Genomic DNA, 16,890 nt, shown 5'->3' with positions numbered 1-16,890 from the left:
TGTGGGTGCTGAGCTGGAGGACTCCGCAGTGGGCATAGGTTCATCGGCTGGTTTCCCACACTGCCAGGAGATATGTCCCATCTCCCCACACCGGTAACACTGTCGAGTTTCCCCCTCCTGGTGTACTCTTCTTGGACCCGCCTGGTTTCTGGCTCCCCCTGGAGCCGGGATAAGTCCTGACGTGGCTGGGTTCGAGACCTTGGGGTCCTTTGGACGGGTTCTTCCCATTTGTGGTGGGGCCACACTCCTGGGGTCTTTTTCGGGAAGCATTCAGCATCTCCGCTGTGGCCTGGTACTTTTCCACAGCTTCCACGGTCAGATCAGCCGTGGTCAAGGCCTGTTGACTGATGACCCGTTTTGCCTCATAAGGCAGGGCGCGTAGGTAACGATCCACCACAACGGCCTCCACCACCGCCGCTGCTGTATTCCTCTGCGGATCCAGCCATTTCCTTGCGATTCGGACAAGTTCATGCATCTGCGCCCGAGGAGGTTGGTCTGGTTGGAAGGTCCAGCTGTGAAAGCGCTGGGCCATACCAAACTTTGTGAGTCCATATCTGCTGAGGATCTCAGACTTCAGGGCATCATAGTCAGTAACCTGGTCAGGGCCCAGGTCCCGGACAGCATTCAGCGATTCCCCGGTTAGAAAGGGGGCTAACAGACCAACCCACTGTTGCTTGGGCCAGGCTTCCCTAGTGGCCGTGGCCTCAAATGCATGCAGGTATGCCTCAATGTCATCGGTAGCTCCCATCTTAGATATAAAGTCACTTGCCTTTATTGGGCGGGTATTTTGGACAACCCTCTGTCTCTGCAACTGCAATTCCTCTGCCTTCAGAAGGTTGGCTTTCTTTTGCTCCTCCAAGAGAGCCATGTTTACTTGCATCTGGGCTTGCTGGCCAGCAACAAGGGCTTTCAATATGTCCTCCATTTCAGTCGGCGGGGAGCCTACGGCCAACTTGGAAAACTGGGTGATCAAACCTTCGGTATCCTCCTCTGACCTGCACTATTAACGCTTGAGCGTGCCTGTATTCTCCACCATCTGTGACGTCACGAGAGGCTACACAGCTTTCAGCGGGATTGCTCAAGTAGTGCAAGGAGACAAGGTTCAAACAAAACAAGGATTTTATTATAGGTCTTGGGAAATTAACGAAAATATAACAAAATTCTGTTCTCTTGTGGCTCTTTAAGGGTTAACAGTTCAGGGATGTCTCTTCCACATCCAAAATCATAATTCTCACTCGCTCAGATAACTTTTCCCCAGCCTTACTGTAGTCCACGTTGCAGCTAGTGGCCAACCCAGCAAAAGTCCTTCCAAATGTCTCTCACGTATTTCCACAGGTGCATATATCCAAAGGTGAGTATTTCCCAAAGGTAAGTATCTCCAAATCCTTATATTCCTCATGGAAGTGGACGTGCAGCACTCTTGTCCTCCAGAGAGCCCAGGTTGGAGACTGTGTTTCTTCACCCCCCACACACTCCCTCCGTGTGTCTCTTCCCTTCCCAAACCTTCAGCTCATCAGCTCCTCATTTGTTTCAGCTGCGTGGGAAGATTGGCCATAGAGGGGTGGAGTTCCCGACCATACCAGCAGATGGAGCCATAGCTGTCTGGGTTTGCAGCCACCTCAGGGGGATGTAACGTCCCTCCAGGACACAGCCTCTCGTGACATCACAATACAATAAATTCCCTATCAAACATATCCATGTGTTAGAGGATAATCATCATCATTCATGAGACAAAAATAACTGCTGTACTTTGAGTATAGGCCTACATTTGAAACATGACACCTATGTTTTCTCCACAGTGTGCAAAAATGGAATAGACATTGAAGAGAAAATGTTGAACAGAAAAAGACAAAACACTGTACTGGAGTTAAGAAATAAATTAACAGGACAAATTGTAAGCAGTCAAACACTTCAGGTAGGTCTTAAATGATACACCGAAACATAATGATGACAAAGTTGTATGCTGCACAGAAAACAAATTATGACCATTCCTCCAGTTCCACAAGTCAAAGACTTGTAGATACATCATACAAAACTGCTCAAACTCTAAAATATTGTTTCTTAGACTCTTGGAACCAGATTGGGCCATGCATTATGACCATGATGAAGTAACAGAGTGAATGAGTGCCTCCTACAAGTTCAACTGAATGTTAAGGAGTGTCTGAGCCTGTGGTGTGTTATGAACCCTCACAGTCAGTTTGCTGCAGAAGGGAAATGGCCCCATTATATTTTTTCTTCAAACTTAAAATGACCAGGGAGCATGGTGTGAAATGTGATCCTAGATCAGTAAGGGAAAATGCATCTATCAAACTGATTACACGCTCACTCAGTGTCCCTCCCTCATGACAGTCACCTTTCCTGGGTCTGCAACTCAGCATCCCAGCTCTTGCCGCCATGTTGGTTCTTCTTGCGGGTGCGCTCGGCCATGACCACAGCTGCCAACACAGTCACCAGCACAGTCACAGTGATAACCAGCACGGTGGCCATCTCTGCCATGCACAACTGGCTGTCCACCCATGCCAGCGAGGCGCCCGCCAGCTGCAGAGGCTCGCGGCACGTCACGTTGTGGTAGTCGTCAACGTGCAGGTGGCGCACACTCAGCAGCTTGCTGAAGACCCGGTTCAGGTCGCAGTTGCAGTTCCACGGGTTGCCAGCCAGCTGCAGGTGGGTGCCGGCCGTGTGGAGGCTCAGGAAGGTCTTGAACTTAAGGTGCTGCAGCTGGTTTCCCTCCAGGCCCAGCAGAGTGAGGCTGTGCAGGGGAGCCAGAGCCTCCGTGTCGATGTGAGAGATGTTGTTCTGGCCCAGCTGCAGGGCCTCCAGGACCGGCAGCATGGACAGAGAGCCATGGCGCACAGCTCCCAGGTGGTTGGCATGGAGGTAGAGGTGGCGCAAGCGAGACAGGCCCCGGAAGACCCCTGGCTGCAGGAAGGTGATGTGGTTGTGGCTCAGGTCCAGCTTCTCCAGGCTCTCTCCCGGACCGAGGACAGACTGTGGGAGAAGTCCGACGGCAGCCGGCGCAGCTCGTTACGGCTCATGTCCAGCTTCTCCATAAAGGAAAGGGAGTAGAAGGCCTGGGAGAGGAGGAGGGTACAAAAAATTATGAATATGAAAAAGATGATAATCGGCATCAAACCCTCATATCAACAATCAAATCCTTATGCTAAACTATGCCACTAATGTTATTTAATGCATAGGCTATTGCAGTGTTTCTCAATCCATTACTAGTGCTGGGCTAGAACAAAAATGTACACAGTAGGTCCCCCACGAGTATATTGTACGACATTATATGGGTTTTGCAGGTGTTACCTCGGGCTGCAGCAGCTGGATTCCACTGTCAGAGAGCACCAGGACCCGCAGTGACAAAAGTCCGACAAAGGCACGGCTCCGCACTTCCATCAGCAAGTTGCCACCCAGGTCCAGCAGCCAAGTGCCATGGGACAGGCCACGAACCCGCGCGCTCGGCAGTCTACCAGATCCGAGTGTTCGTAGCAGAGGCAGTGGTGAGGGCACTCTTTTGAACCTTCCACTGAAGACAGAGCCAGCAGCAGCAGAGCAGGAAAGAACATATTACATGCAAAAATGTGCACCTAAAGTGCTTTATCACGACAAGGCTTGAGGACGTTTGGAGTGGAGTTTCAGCATCCGGATATTTGAGGAATATCTGCAAAATAATGCAAACAACCATTAGACTAGTGGTTTGGAGATACAGTATCAAACGCTGTCGCTGAGTGGTGAGTATTAGGTAGGATAAAGGAAAATGTACATTTAATAGCTCTGTAAGCTGTAGGCTTTTAATAGCTTGAACTAGTCGACAGCTCTAAAAGACTAGTTGAAAAACACTCCGAATCCGTTACTGTACATAATACCAGCAGTGAGCCGGTTGCGCGTAATGGGAATGGTTTACGCATAGCCTACTTTGGCGGTTTTAAGTTATACGACGTTGGTAATTGCAGACACACAAAATTACGTTTTTAAATAAATTATAATGTAAATATAAAGGTTACGTTTTTAAACCGACACAACAGCAAGCCTATTCAACGAACGGTAACAGAAACGGTAAATAACTCGTAAATAATTAAATTAAACAATACTTGACCTACAATCTTTATATCCAATCTCCAATGAGAAGCGTTGGTGCCGCATCAGTAAACTAACTCCTGCGTCCTCATCTCTCCTTGTCACGCTCCCTCCCGCTTTTTCTGTCGAGACCTAATCCACAAATCATCCGCCCTACAGATATTCCCATCTAATAAGAGTTTTTGTTTTAGTATTCCTTCCTAGACCCTCTCCCTTTTATTTCACCTCAATTTATCCATCACTGGACCCCCTATTATCCATAGTAGAATAAACATCCCAGTTACCCATTGAAGACCCCTCGTTTTTCTAATATGAAAAACTGACAATGGAACATCTGCCCTGCAATCCCCCATACTTAATATTACACAATTAGTCGTTTTCGTGAATTTCTTCTGAACAAATATGTTATAGCGTCATTCCAGTTAGAGTTTTTTGAAGCTCATTCCAGTCGCTAGCTGCAGCAAACTGGAAAGGGAGTGACCCAGGGATGTGTGTGCTTTGGGGACCTTTAACAGAATGTGACTGGCAGAACGAGTGTTGTATGTGGAGGATGAGGCCTGCAGTAGGTATCTCAGATAGGGGGGAGTGAGGCCTAAGAGGACTCTGATCATGAGAAACAAGATTCTCTGGTCTGATGAAACCAAGATTGAACTCTTTGGCCTGAATGCCAAGCTCACGTCTGGAGGAAGCATGGTGGTGGCAGCATCATGCTGTGGGGATGTTTTTCAGCGGCAGGGACTGGGAGACTAGTCAGGATCGAGGGAAAGATGAACGGAGCAAAGTACAGAGAGATCCTTGATGAAAACCTGCTCCAGAGCGCTCAGGACCTCAGACTGGGGCGAAGGTTCACCTTCGAACAGGACAATGACCCTAAGCACACAGCCAAGACAACACAGGAGTGGCTTCGGGACAAGTTTCTGAATGTCCTTGAGTGGCCCAGCCAGAGCCCGGACTTGAACCCAATCGAACATCTCTGAAGAGACCTGAAAATAGCTGTGCAGCGACACTCCTCATCCAACCTGACAGAGCTGGAGAGGATCTGCAGAGAAGAATGGGAGAAACTCCCCAAATACAGGTGTGCCAAGCTTGTTGCGTCATACCCAAGAAGACTCGAGGCTGTAATTGCTGCCAAAGGTGCTTCAACAAAGTACTGAGTAAAGGGTCTGAATACTTATGTAAATGTAATGTTTTTTTTTTTTAATTATATATATAGACATAAATTTGCAGACATTTCTAAACCCGTTTTTACTTTGCCATTATGGGGTATTGTGTTTAGATTGATGATGAAAAAAACTATTTAATCAATTTTAGAATAAGGCTGTAACGTAACAAAATGTGGAAAAAGTCAAGGGGTCTGAATACTTTCCGAATGCACTGTATAGGCTACCAATATTCCAAACTTGCCACATCACTGCATTTTCTTTATCTAAAGGCATCCAATGAAACGATATCCTTCTCAACAAGTTTAACATCATGCCACCAGCTGCTACACTGAGAGTTTGACCACAAATTAATAGATGGATAATTGTTTGCGTCTGGAGGGGTCTAGAAGGTGATAACGGGGAGACTGGCTGTGAATAATAGATTCATACAATGTCCTGCCCACCAACGCATGTGTAGGGTATGGTTTCGGATCAGTTTCGCCTCGATACATGGACTCCTGGACAATGGAAAACCATTCTCACCCTTAATTATTTAATTGAGGTAACAAATGTGCCACAAAACTAAAGCCAGAGTGAAACTACAATGTGAGTGAGTGTGACTAAGCATGCCATTCTATAGGGAATAGGCTCCTTTAATTGGTTATTAAGTGTATCTCCCTTGTATTTTTGATTATGTGGAGTAGCCCACAAATGCCCCTAGAAGCCCTCACAATTTCCCATGACAGGTAGGCAGGCCTATTCTATTCAACTCTAATAAAGTGAGTGAATAGGGAACATACAGTATTTCAACGCCCTTTGTGGCATTTCACCGGATGGATTTTTAGATAAAATGTCATAATGTACAATTCTAACAATGTGCCATGGTTCTTTGTTATGTGGATACTTTAATGTTTATTTAAGGCAATATCTTAAATACGGTTTGATATGACCTATTGAATGGACATGGTCATTGCTTGTATACCACATCCATTCATCCCATGTCCCACCTTAATTTACATGTATATTATGCCCTCTGCTGACAATTTGAAGGTATAGCAATTAACAAAAATGGTTTGGATACAACTGCAATTCATCCATCCCAGATGATCCATCCCAATAAAGCCTGGTTATAAAATGTTTAAATAATGTGTTTAACAAAACAATTAGGAGTTGAAGTTTAATTCCTTTTCCCCAAGAAAGTAATATTGTGATTTAAGTTTGAACAAAAGGCTGACTGCTACATCAACTACTAGACTTAAAGACCTGAAAACCACCAAAAATACATCTAAAAGAAACATGACAAACTGCAAACTTCGTTTTTTAATATTTTTTATTTCCATGTTACTAGCTATTTAAAAATAAAAAATAAAATACTGGGAAGGAACCTTGGCAATGGCAACCTCGTTGACACACGGTGGACGGGTAAACAACGTGGATGCCGGTCACAACTTAACCCCACTGGCCGAGCCTCCAATCAGGCTACATTGTTATAAACACAAGGCTGGGATAGGGACCTTTGGCCCATCTGGGAACCCTGCTCCCCATCCCAGTCTCAAACATGGCAAGATATCTTTAAGTTCATTTTTTCCAAAAGTGAATACAAAGCATCCCATACAGAACTGAGATCGATCTCATCGCACACGGTTCAGTGGCACGCCATATGATATTGGCCAACGTAGTTAATTAATTTGTTTTTTCTTGTTCGAACATGGGAGGAATGCATTGAGTTGGGCGGAAGAGCAGATTTCACCTGCCAAAGTGTGGCAATGGTCGATAGACAATAGGAGTGGGAGAAGAAAGAAAAGAGCTGGATTTCAATGTGGTCCCATCGTGGAAGAGTTACTGTATTGTAGAATCAAAGACCATGAGGGACAAGGATGAAAGGGAAGAGGAAAACAGCCTCTACTCTAAAATAACACATGCTCTTTATCTTTAGTTTGCCAGACTTCAAACTACACACAAAAAAACAGAGCAAATTTAGTTCAGGTGGGACCATGCACCAAGAGCTTATGGGTAAAAGTGGACAGTAATGTCTGATTGCAAAAAAGGAAAGCATTTCATAAAAAATGTTAAGCTACTAGAACCAAATGGGTGTTTACAACTTGTATTTTCTATGAAAGGACAATTTGGGGGAGGTAGTTCAAGTCAGATATGTCAGATTAATAATGTTAACACAATTTGAGTGTTTCCCAGTTGATGGAAAACAGCCATTTCAATAACCTACTGGGTGCATGTTTGTAAGATTGTGAGAGTTACCATTCATCCCATTCACACGCATCACTATTAGCATCCTTTCAGTCAGCTGTTAAAAAAATAACCATACGCTTTCAAGAAAGCTATTAAAATTAGTGTTCTTGTCAAAACAGTATTTCAATATTAGAAAAGGTCCTTTATCTCTTACCATAAATGTCTACTCTTGAAATGTACGAAAAATGAATAGAAAATAGATCAACCAATGAAAAGGTAGAAATCAAGTGACTTTTCTCTGTGAAATGGAAGTGAGGAGCAGGCTTGATGGCAGGAGGAGAGAAGAAACAGAAGGGAAGGTAAGAGGACAAGAAGAGTGTGGGTGGGGAATGGTGGCAAATTGAGATTACTTTTATGTTCGATTATCTTTAAAAATGAGCTGGATATTTCCATCTCGGTTGGGACCCCCTTTTGTCCTGTTCAAAATGTTGGACACCTCTGATGGAGGTGGGGGGAGGGGGGAGGGGGGGGGGGCAGGGGAACGCTGGCCTTGGTCTGATGTTGAAGGGAGGGGGAAGAGAAAAGAACAAACCAAAACTGCCTTTTCCGTTGTCACCTTCCCACACCCCCCTATCTGGACTGAACCTCCGGCTCAAGATGATAAAGTGGAGTCTTTCTGTGTTTGTGGCCGCTGAACCGACTTCTGGCTCTCCACGTCTCTAAAATGTTTCTCCACCTGCAGGGGACAAGATGGGACAACTTTCTGGTAGTGGCATTCCTGAATTCTCTTCAATGGTGAATGAATGGTGGGAGTTGTGGTGGTGGGAAGGCATACTCACTATTTTGCGTACGTGACTTAAAGCGCTACCCTCTTTGCCTTTGCAGTTCTCCACCTGGTAAGGTGGGGCGATGACCACGTCATCCATCACCATGATGTTCTTCTCCTGCCATTTGCAGTCTTTGATGCTACAGAGAGATGGAGAACGTTTTGAAAAAAAGCACACTGTAGCCGCCTTTCGTCACGGTACTGAGGGTAAAGGTTTCAGGGCACACATTTAGACAGATGCCTCCATGCAGCAGGTATCGGATGGTGGAAAGGTGCATATCGAACAGCAACAACGCTGAAGAAAATATACAAACAAATGAAACAAAATAACATTACAGAATTAACAGCTTACATCAGAAATTGGTCAATCAGTGTTGGTACTGTAAGACTTACGATCATAGGTCACTCACTGTAGTCTAGGCCAAATCAGGGATCAACACAACAATCGCATTACAACCAAGAGGTATAATGGAATGCATACTATTTGATAAGGTTTAAAACAAAACATTACTGAATCAAAGACTGGCATTCAAACTGGTCAATTAATCAGTGAAAGCAACTTCAACATCCAACAAGACTATTTAAATGCATTGGGTAGCCCATTTTCTTTAAAAACAGCCTTTCCTGGCCGTTGGGGACCGTCATAGCAAGTAAATAACTGATGTTTCTATAGTTGGATGCAGCAGAGCCCCAGTATTAGAGACGATACTCACGTTTTATGTATAGTCTGGAATAGCTGTTGGCCCTCCACAGAGACTCCAGCACTAATTGCATATGCTTGGGATAACTTGTCTTCCTTTTCCGACCGTGCTCTGTTGGCAAGCTGCAGGCGTGTTGGAAAAGGAGAACCAATACATTAGAGCTGTTTACAATAGCCAACATTCTCAACTGAGAACCCCAAATGCCCTTGGAAGTTAAAGTATGTAAAATGAATAGTTGTATTTGGCATTGAAAGGAACTTTAAGGAATTTCCGCCCGTTAGCAATACAAAATAAATATTAGAAACTGTTCACTGATTATTTTATTTAAATGTGGAACAGGTGGGTTTTGTTTGATGCCGACCAAAGTTTAATGATATGGTGATGGAACTTTTCAGGATTTTGGGGGGCAAGACAATGGCCATTAATTCTTAAAATATGCAAACAATCCAGTCAGGTTAAACATATGGTTCCAATCAACATGTGAAAGCACCCAAAATTATACAATTCATTGACTTTCTTTGTGTTGGGACAGGGATTCCCAATTCCAGTCCTGAAAACCAATTGGGTGTGCAGGTTTTTGTTCCAGCCCAGCATTACCACACCGGATTCAACGAGGATAATAAGCTTGCCTAATGATGGTCTTTAGTCTGACTCTTAACCACAATTAGCTGAATCAAGTGAGTTCGTGCAGGACTTATTGATAAAGCTAATGACAAAATGACCAGATATCCAATGATTCTTCACTACTTGGTATGAGAAAGAGATGTGTCAAGGAGGGTGTGAGGAGTGGTGATTGGCTGGTCTTACCTTGCTGACATTCAGAGATGCTAGTGGAGGAGGAGTTTCAGTGCGGTCATTAATGATGTCCACCTCAGACACGTAGGCTAGGTTAATCAGAACCACGTCGCTGACGTTTGCCTTTCCACTGGAGGGGGCGCATTCTGAAAGGGCAGTGGGTCAAGGCAAATAGGCTGTACTACACATCCAGAATGGAGGTCAAATTAGCAGCAGTTAGCATTAGACTGTAAATATACATGCAGGACTTGAATGTGAGGGAGAGAATGGATCAGCTGGAATCATAATTCTCTCACGTCTTCCACAAACATTAGGCTATGCCAAACCTGAGGTAAATCACCAACATTTTTATGTTATTGAGTTAGTCACAATAGTGTAATTTAGTCACTAAGTAGTGAACCACTGACCAAATAAGTGAGCACAACTTATGCTAATCTAGTAGAACACAAAATCCAAGCGCAGCACCAGTCCAACTTCTGGAGTGCTGAGATCCCCTGATGGAATAACTTCCTCTTTCCCCCTCTCTATTCTGCCATTCAAGTTCAACAGCAGTCTAACAGCATCCTCACAACAGAACATCCTGGGATCATGCTTCCCCGTAACCTAGGAAACAGGTCCAGGGTTCACCATGGCAGTCCAGGAACAGCCTCTTGCCCAAGAAACAATGCAGACGGTTACATCCCAGAACAGAAGTCCTAAACGTAGGCTAAGCTAAGGACTTACCAGTCAAACAACAAACCACCAGCAACTAAACAAAACGAATAGCCCACTAAGAACTCAAAGGGGATGTTAAGAAGTAAGCATTTCACGGTTAGTCTACACCTGTTGTTTACGAAGCATGTGACAAATACAATATTTGAATTGAAGATGCCATGAGGTGTATGCATTCCACCTGCAGATCACCTTTCAACTCTGCTAACAAAGAGTCCAATGCATCGTTTGTAAGGGAGGGGGCTGGGTACGAACGAGCCACAATTCATCACGTGGATATCAGAAATACTGTGGAGGGAAAGAGGGCAAACTAGCCTAATACTATGCACAACTGCCAAGAGTAGCCTTCACGAACACCAAACTGTGTTAAAGAAAGCTCAAAGGATACTATCTAGTAGCAGCCTGCTCACCGCCCTTGAGACGAGCTAAACCACTTCTATGCTCGCTTCGAGGCAAGCAACACTGAAGCATGCATGAGAGCACCAGCTGTTCCGGATGACTATGTGATCACGCTCTCCGTAGCCGATGTGAGTAAGACTTTTAAGCAGGTCAACATTCACAAGGCCGCAGGGCCAGACGGATTACCAGGACGTGTACTCCGAGCATGTGCTGACCAACTGGCAAGTGTCTTCACTGACATTTTCAACATGTCCCTGACTGAGTCTGTAATACCAACATGTTTCAAGCAGACCACCATAGTCCCCGTGCCCAAGAACTCTAAGATAACCTGCCTAAATGACTACCGACCCGTAGCACTGACGTCTGTAGCCATGAAGTGCTTTGAAAGACTGGTCATGGCTCACATCAACAGCATAATCCCAGAAACCCTAGACCCACTCCAATTTGCATACCGCCCCAACAGATCCACAGATGACGCAATCTCTATCGCACTCCACACTGCCCTTTCCCACCTGGACAAGAGGAACACCTACGTGAGAATGCTATTCATTGACTACAGCTCAGCATTCAACACCATAGTGCCCTCTAAGCTCATCACTAAGCTAAGGATCCTGGGACTAAACACCTCCCTCTGCAACTGGATCCTGGACTTCCTGACGGGCCGCCCCCAGGTGGTAAGGGTAGGTAACAACACATCTGCCACACTGATCCTCAACACGGGGCCCCTCAGGGGTGCGTGCTCAGTCCCCCTCCTGTACTCTCTGTTCACCCATGACTGCATGGCCAGGCACGACTCCAACACCATCATTAAGTTTGCCGACGACACAACAGTGGTAGGCCTGATCACCGACAACGATGAGACAGCCTATAGGGAGGAGGTCAGAGATCTGGCCGTGTGGTGCCAGGACAACAACCTCTCCCTCAACGTGACCAAGACAAAGGAGATGATTGTGGACTACAGGAAAAAAAAAGAGGACTGAGCACGCCCCCATTCTCATCGACGGGGCTGTAGTGGAACAGGTTGAGAGCTTCAAGTTCCTTGGTGTCCACATCACCAACGAACTATCATGGTCCAAACACACCAAGACAGTCGTGAAGAGGGCACGACAATGCCTATTCCCCCTCAGGAGACTAAAAAGATTTGGCATGGGTCCTCAGATCCTCAAAAAATTCTACAGCTGCACCATCGAGAGCATCCTGACTGGTTGCATCACCGCCTGGTATGGCAACTGCTTGGCCTCTGACCGCAAGGCACTACAGAGGGTAGTGCGTACGGCCCAGTACATCACTGGGGCAAAGCTTCCTGCCATCCAGGACCTCTATACCAGGCGGTGTCAGAGGAAGGCCCTCAAAATTGTCAAAGACTCCAGCCACCCTAGTCATAGACTGTTCTCTCTGCTACTGCACGGCAAGCGGTACCGGAGTGCCAAGTCTAGGTCCAAAAGACTTCTCAACAGCTTCTACCCCCAAGCCATAAGACTCCTGAACAGCTAATCATGGCTACCCGGACTATTTGCACTGCCCCCCCACCCCCATCCTTTTTACGCTGCTCCTACTCTGTTAAGTATTTATGCATAGTCACTTTAACTCTACCCACATGTACATATTACCTCAACTACCTCAACTAGCCGGTGCCCCCGCACATTGACTCTGCAACGGTACCCCCCTGTATATATAGCCTCCCTACTGTCACTTTATTTTACTTCTGCTCTTTTTTTCCTCAACACTTTTTTTGTTGTTGTTTTATTCTTACTTTTTTTGTTTAAAATAAATGCACTGTTGGTTAAGGGCTGTAAGTAAGCATTTCACTGTAATGTCTGCACCTGTTGTATTCGGCGCATGTGACCAATACAATTTGATTTGATTTGATTTGACATGGTTTATAGTCTGGTGACAGACAAACAAAATTCATAGACTCAGTCTGACCTCACGCAACAACCGAAGGCAGCACAGAACTTGCCCTTCAACTGATTTTCAGAAGACCCTCAAACTTGAGCCAAGCTAATTATTTTCCTAATAAAAACAGGATGGATATGAGTAAAAGTTTGGGAAGTAGGCCTGTGTCTTTACTATGTTCAGACAAGTTTTCCCATTACAAGACAGACAGAGGTAAAAAGTGCTCAGAGCTGAACTCATTCAGGTTTGCAATCCTTCATTTTATGGCTGCTGCACTTCCTCCATAACTGTAATAGAGGGCTGTGGATTTCCTGTCTGACATCATGCCCTTTCAGTGACTCCTCACCAGCCTCACAAGGGAAACAACGTAACATGCCATGAGGGTATGACGGACTGGATCTAGAAGCTTTATTTACCCCCTGCACTATACTATGTTATCGTGTCACCCTGAAAACATGTCAAACTGTGTGCTTCCATAAGCAAACTACCTCAAGTGAATAAGCCTACATGATACACAAGAGTGACTTGTCCCTTGTGACCTGGGCCCTAGCATTGGGAAAATAGCCTATATGTATCTCACTACAACATCCACAAAAAAAGTAGACTAGATTTAACAACCGTAACATTGTAAATCTGTTCTTTGAAAAAAACAAGGGCTAGTCTTCAACTGACATTGATAAGATGCCTCTAACTTCACAAGATCAAATGAGCAAAGTCAGAATTCTGAGGCAGTACTACCTTCCAGCCAGGTAATAGAGACCTGTTTGACATCCACCGGGGCGTGAAGGTATGGAATGCACACTGTTGAAATCCACAATGCTGTTGCAGTGTGAAACAGCTGACTGACAGACACATACGTCACTGGCCGTGGCTGCAGTAGTTCCACTATCACAGGGTGGTCTGACTCTGGGCCTTTCTGTCCTATACCAGGCAGAGGTGGAAGATTGGCCCGCACAACCAAGCAAACATAATTCTTAGTGCTCTGCAATGCAAATCAAATGGCTTCCTCAGAGTTCAGTAGCATATAAAACTTGCACTTTTCATGACTGCCTATTTTTCTGAGCAGTGCCCTGTGCAGGCCTAGAAGGCAATTTATTTGGGCTAAAAGCACAAGTTACTGTACAAGAGGTGTGTATAATACCTAATCTTCACCCAACCTAGATTGTATGGGGTCTTATTGCCTTCTCCAAATGTTGCCTGCAAGGAATCCATCTGGCTTTATTCCATCGACATCCCTCATGTAATGAAATCCAAGTCTGCACATTCACATAATAACAGATTTCACAATAACTAGCTAACGTTAGCCATCTTCCAATATAGCTACAGCTAAGAACTTGCATATAGCTAACGTTGTCTTTCTCAAGTCAGCTAAAAAACACTTGACAGGGGTCAAAGTAGCTAGGTAGGCAGTTACTACTAGCTAACGTTAGCTTGATTAGCTAGTTAGCTGGCTAAATTACCCAAGAACTTGACAGGCACACCTTTCTAAACTGTCACCGGTGAATCATGGCGTGTCAGTTTCGACAACGTGAGCTAACTTGGGTGGGTAGCTAGCTACATCATTACATGGCTAGCCATCAATAATGTTATTTAAATAACCATTGTTTTAGAGCATCAAACAATTCTAAGCCTGTTCTGCTAGTTAGCTCTTTCTAGCTACATGTTAACTGTTACTAAGAATTTGCCAGGCATAACGCCCATTGGAGCCGCCAGATAGTGATCCATACAAGGACTGACTGTTTGTGCTAACGCTGACCACAATAGCTTGTGTTAGCAAGTTAGCTAGCATCATGGCACAAAATCATGCCAACTTCGATAGCTAGCTGGCTAACAACAAACATTAACTCAAGACCATGCCGATTCTAAACTTACCATACCTGTCTTGAAATAGAAAGTAGTAACAAGGTTTCAAGTAAATGAACAGTATTTAAATCGTGTGGTTAGCTACGTTTTGATCAAGAGCAAGCAAATAAGCTAGTTAGCTCGGTAGCTAGTCTCCTGACTACGCTTGCGCGGATCTCAATTTGGCAAGAGATACCAGTTACCCCCAGGCCCCTTGCAGCCTTGAAGACCACCGATTCAGTGACAACAGAAAATGGTAAAAAGGATACTCAAAGTCAACATCTTGGACTGATAGTCAAAGGCAACGACCTCTCCCTGCAATTGCTGCCCCAAGCAGGTGAGGCAAGAGACATGGCTCCCGACACTGAAATACTCCCCCGGTCCAGGAGCCGCCATCTTCTCCGCCAGGAAACCGGAGCGCCAGATTTACGTAAATATACGCAGTGGCGTCACTGACTATCGATAGGAATATTGATGGGCGTGTCATGGACTGATCACACTTCCCTGGGCGGTCCCATTCTCCACCTCATGATTGGTTGATAGAGTTGAACCGATCCGTATTGTCCTAATCTTTTTTTTTTTTTTCTTCAGTTCTACAATTTTCCCCATATCCCTAGTAAATTTAACTTCATTAGAAGTCCTTCTCGCCACAATAATTCTTAAGCTTTTTCCATGTCAAAGAAGGAAATGTCCGACTTGCTAAGTGGTTGAATGCGGCACATGTATAACTACAACCTGTTAGCAAGTCCGACATTTCCGAGTTCCGATTAGGACATGAACGCGGCAATAGTACTTTTCAAGATGTTGCAATATTGGTGAGTAGGCCTATGCAAAAACATTTAGTTCATTCACTCACACTGTTTGGAGACTTACAATTGGAGGGTTGCTTTGACCATACTTATAAACATCCCTCATCACTAGCACCAGAGTAAAACATCCATGAAGTTGGTATTTAACATTCATCAAATTTTTCCACATAGTTCCCTTAAGTAATAAAACCAGAGGAGGTGTGGTATATGGCCAATATACCACGGCTAAGGGCTGTTCTTAATTCACGACGCAATGTTACAAGCTAGAAGCTTCATTTCATGATGCCAGTATAGAAATAATCTGACTGGTCTGACTCTGACCACGGCCCGATTACTGACCGGGCACATTACATTTACATTTGAGATTTTAGTCATTTAGCAGACGATCTTATCCAGAGTGACTTACAGTTAGTGAGTGCATACATTTTTCATACTGGCCCCCCGTGGGAAACGAACCCACAACCCTGGCGTTGTAAGTGCCATGCTCTACCAGCTGAGATACACGCACCCTGGGGACCTCCCTGGAGGTCAGGGCTCCTCCATATAGCATATGAACATGTCATAAGCCATGGCAATATGTGTAGAATTGCAGGAAATTCACTTTAAAACTGCAAACAGAGAAAAATAAATACTTTAAAATAAACACTCAACCACTTTACTATTCAAAGCCATGTCTGTTATCCCACAACCAACACTGTAAAATATGAAATATTTTTACTCCTTTTTGTATTGAAGCAGTGAATCGCTTTATTGAGTTTTAGACAATTAAAACAGGCCCACTTTAAAAAATAAAAATAAAATATATACTCAAATAGGATGTCACAACATTACAATGAGTAATAAAAAAGGTATTTTTTAAAATTTACTCAAAACCTGAAATAAAACAGTAATCAGACTCAACATTCCCTTTAAGATCCTTGCTAACCCACAAGGTGGCGCTGTGCACAATGCAACTCATGAAAAAAAGGGATAATTCAAAGGGACAGCGATTTTCATCAATAATAGTCACAGTAATAGATTGCTAAAATAGCGTGTATTGCACATGTGTACACATATATGCACTTATACACGTGAGTAGCAATTAGTATAAACACATCTGTATTGTCGCAACAGGAAAGCATTTGAAAGAACACATGAAATTAAGGAATGTGCTTTGATAAATTCAAAACGTCTGCATTAGTTATGACCAGAATAGAGAGAGAAAGAATATATTTAAAATATAAGGTAAAAGACGGTCACATATTCAAACATCCAACCACAGAAAGTGGAGATTGAAACACCAGCGCAGTGGAAGGACACAATGTAAGAGACACACTTCTCTTTCCAAAGTCAATTACTCTTTGAACCTTGACGATCATAGGTCACTACATATACACAACGTATGAAATATCAATAAATATACATTATTTACTGAATAGCAAAATAGTGTGGCAGCAACAATAAAGCTATCTTCAATGGTGGATAAGTCGATATCATTTACACAGACTTGGACGTCTTCCAGTATC

The 16,890-nt window shown here is 44.3% G+C and overlaps 2 protein-coding genes across 4 annotated transcripts; both read right to left on the bottom strand.

The window, feature by feature from the left end:
- Window positions 1-1,686: 1,686 nt before the first annotated feature.
- LOC121570418 (leucine-rich repeat-containing protein 17-like) lies at window positions 1,687-4,307 on the bottom strand. 3 transcript variants are annotated; one of them, XM_045221615.1, is made up of 3 exons: window positions 4,097-4,307; window positions 3,307-3,661; window positions 1,687-3,071 (listed from the first exon to the last, which is right to left on the bottom strand). In XM_045221615.1, exon 3 carries the CDS (start codon window positions 2,830-2,832, stop codon window positions 2,350-2,352), a length of 483 nt encoding a protein of 160 aa, XP_045077550.1. In that variant the 5' UTR covers window positions 2,833-3,071; window positions 3,307-3,661; window positions 4,097-4,307; the 3' UTR covers window positions 1,687-2,349. The 3 variants fall into 3 exon arrangements, with proteins under 3 accessions (XP_045077550.1, XP_045077551.1, XP_041737813.1); XM_045221616.1 differs by having other exon boundaries at window positions 3,307-3,526; XM_041881879.2 differs by having other exon boundaries at window positions 4,101-4,307.
- Window positions 4,308-7,826: 3,519 nt separating this feature from the next.
- On the bottom strand, window positions 7,827-15,001 carry LOC121569041 (protein LSM12 homolog A). Its single transcript, XM_041879639.2, has 5 exons — window positions 14,846-15,001; window positions 9,741-9,874; window positions 8,946-9,055; window positions 8,246-8,372; window positions 7,827-8,142 (listed from the first exon to the last, which is right to left on the bottom strand). The coding sequence occupies exons 1-5, from the start codon at window positions 14,970-14,972 to the stop codon at window positions 8,059-8,061; spliced, it is 582 nt and encodes a 193-aa protein (XP_041735573.1). The 5' UTR covers window positions 14,973-15,001; the 3' UTR covers window positions 7,827-8,058.
- Between the last annotated feature and the right edge of the window lie 1,889 nt (window positions 15,002-16,890).

Source organism: Coregonus clupeaformis, chromosome 7 (genome assembly GCF_020615455.1).
Source record: "Coregonus clupeaformis isolate EN_2021a chromosome 7, ASM2061545v1, whole genome shotgun sequence".
In the NCBI taxonomy this organism is placed as follows: Eukaryota; Metazoa; Chordata; class Actinopteri; order Salmoniformes; family Salmonidae; genus Coregonus; species Coregonus clupeaformis.
This window is presented reverse-complemented; position numbering and strand designations above follow the sequence as displayed.

What these genes read in the sequence shown, in the direction of transcription:
- LOC121570418 (XM_045221615.1), bottom strand. Translation starts at nt 2,832, where the DNA reads ATGCTGCCGGTCCTGGAGGCCCTGCAGCTGGGCCAGAACAACATCTCT.
- LOC121569041 (XM_041879639.2), bottom strand. Translation starts at nt 14,972, where the DNA reads ATGGCGGCTCCTGGACCGGGGGAGTATTTCAGTGTCGGGAGCCATGTC. An exon ending in TTCCAGACTATACATAAAAC is followed by an intron (nt 8,373 to 8,945) that starts GTGAGTATCGTC and finishes ATCTCTCTGTAG; the next exon opens with CATCAAAGACTGCAAATGGC. An exon ending in TAAGTCACGTACGCAAAATA is followed by an intron (nt 8,143 to 8,245) that starts GTGAGTATGCCT and finishes TGTCCCCTGCAG; the next exon opens with GTGGAGAAACATTTTAGAGA.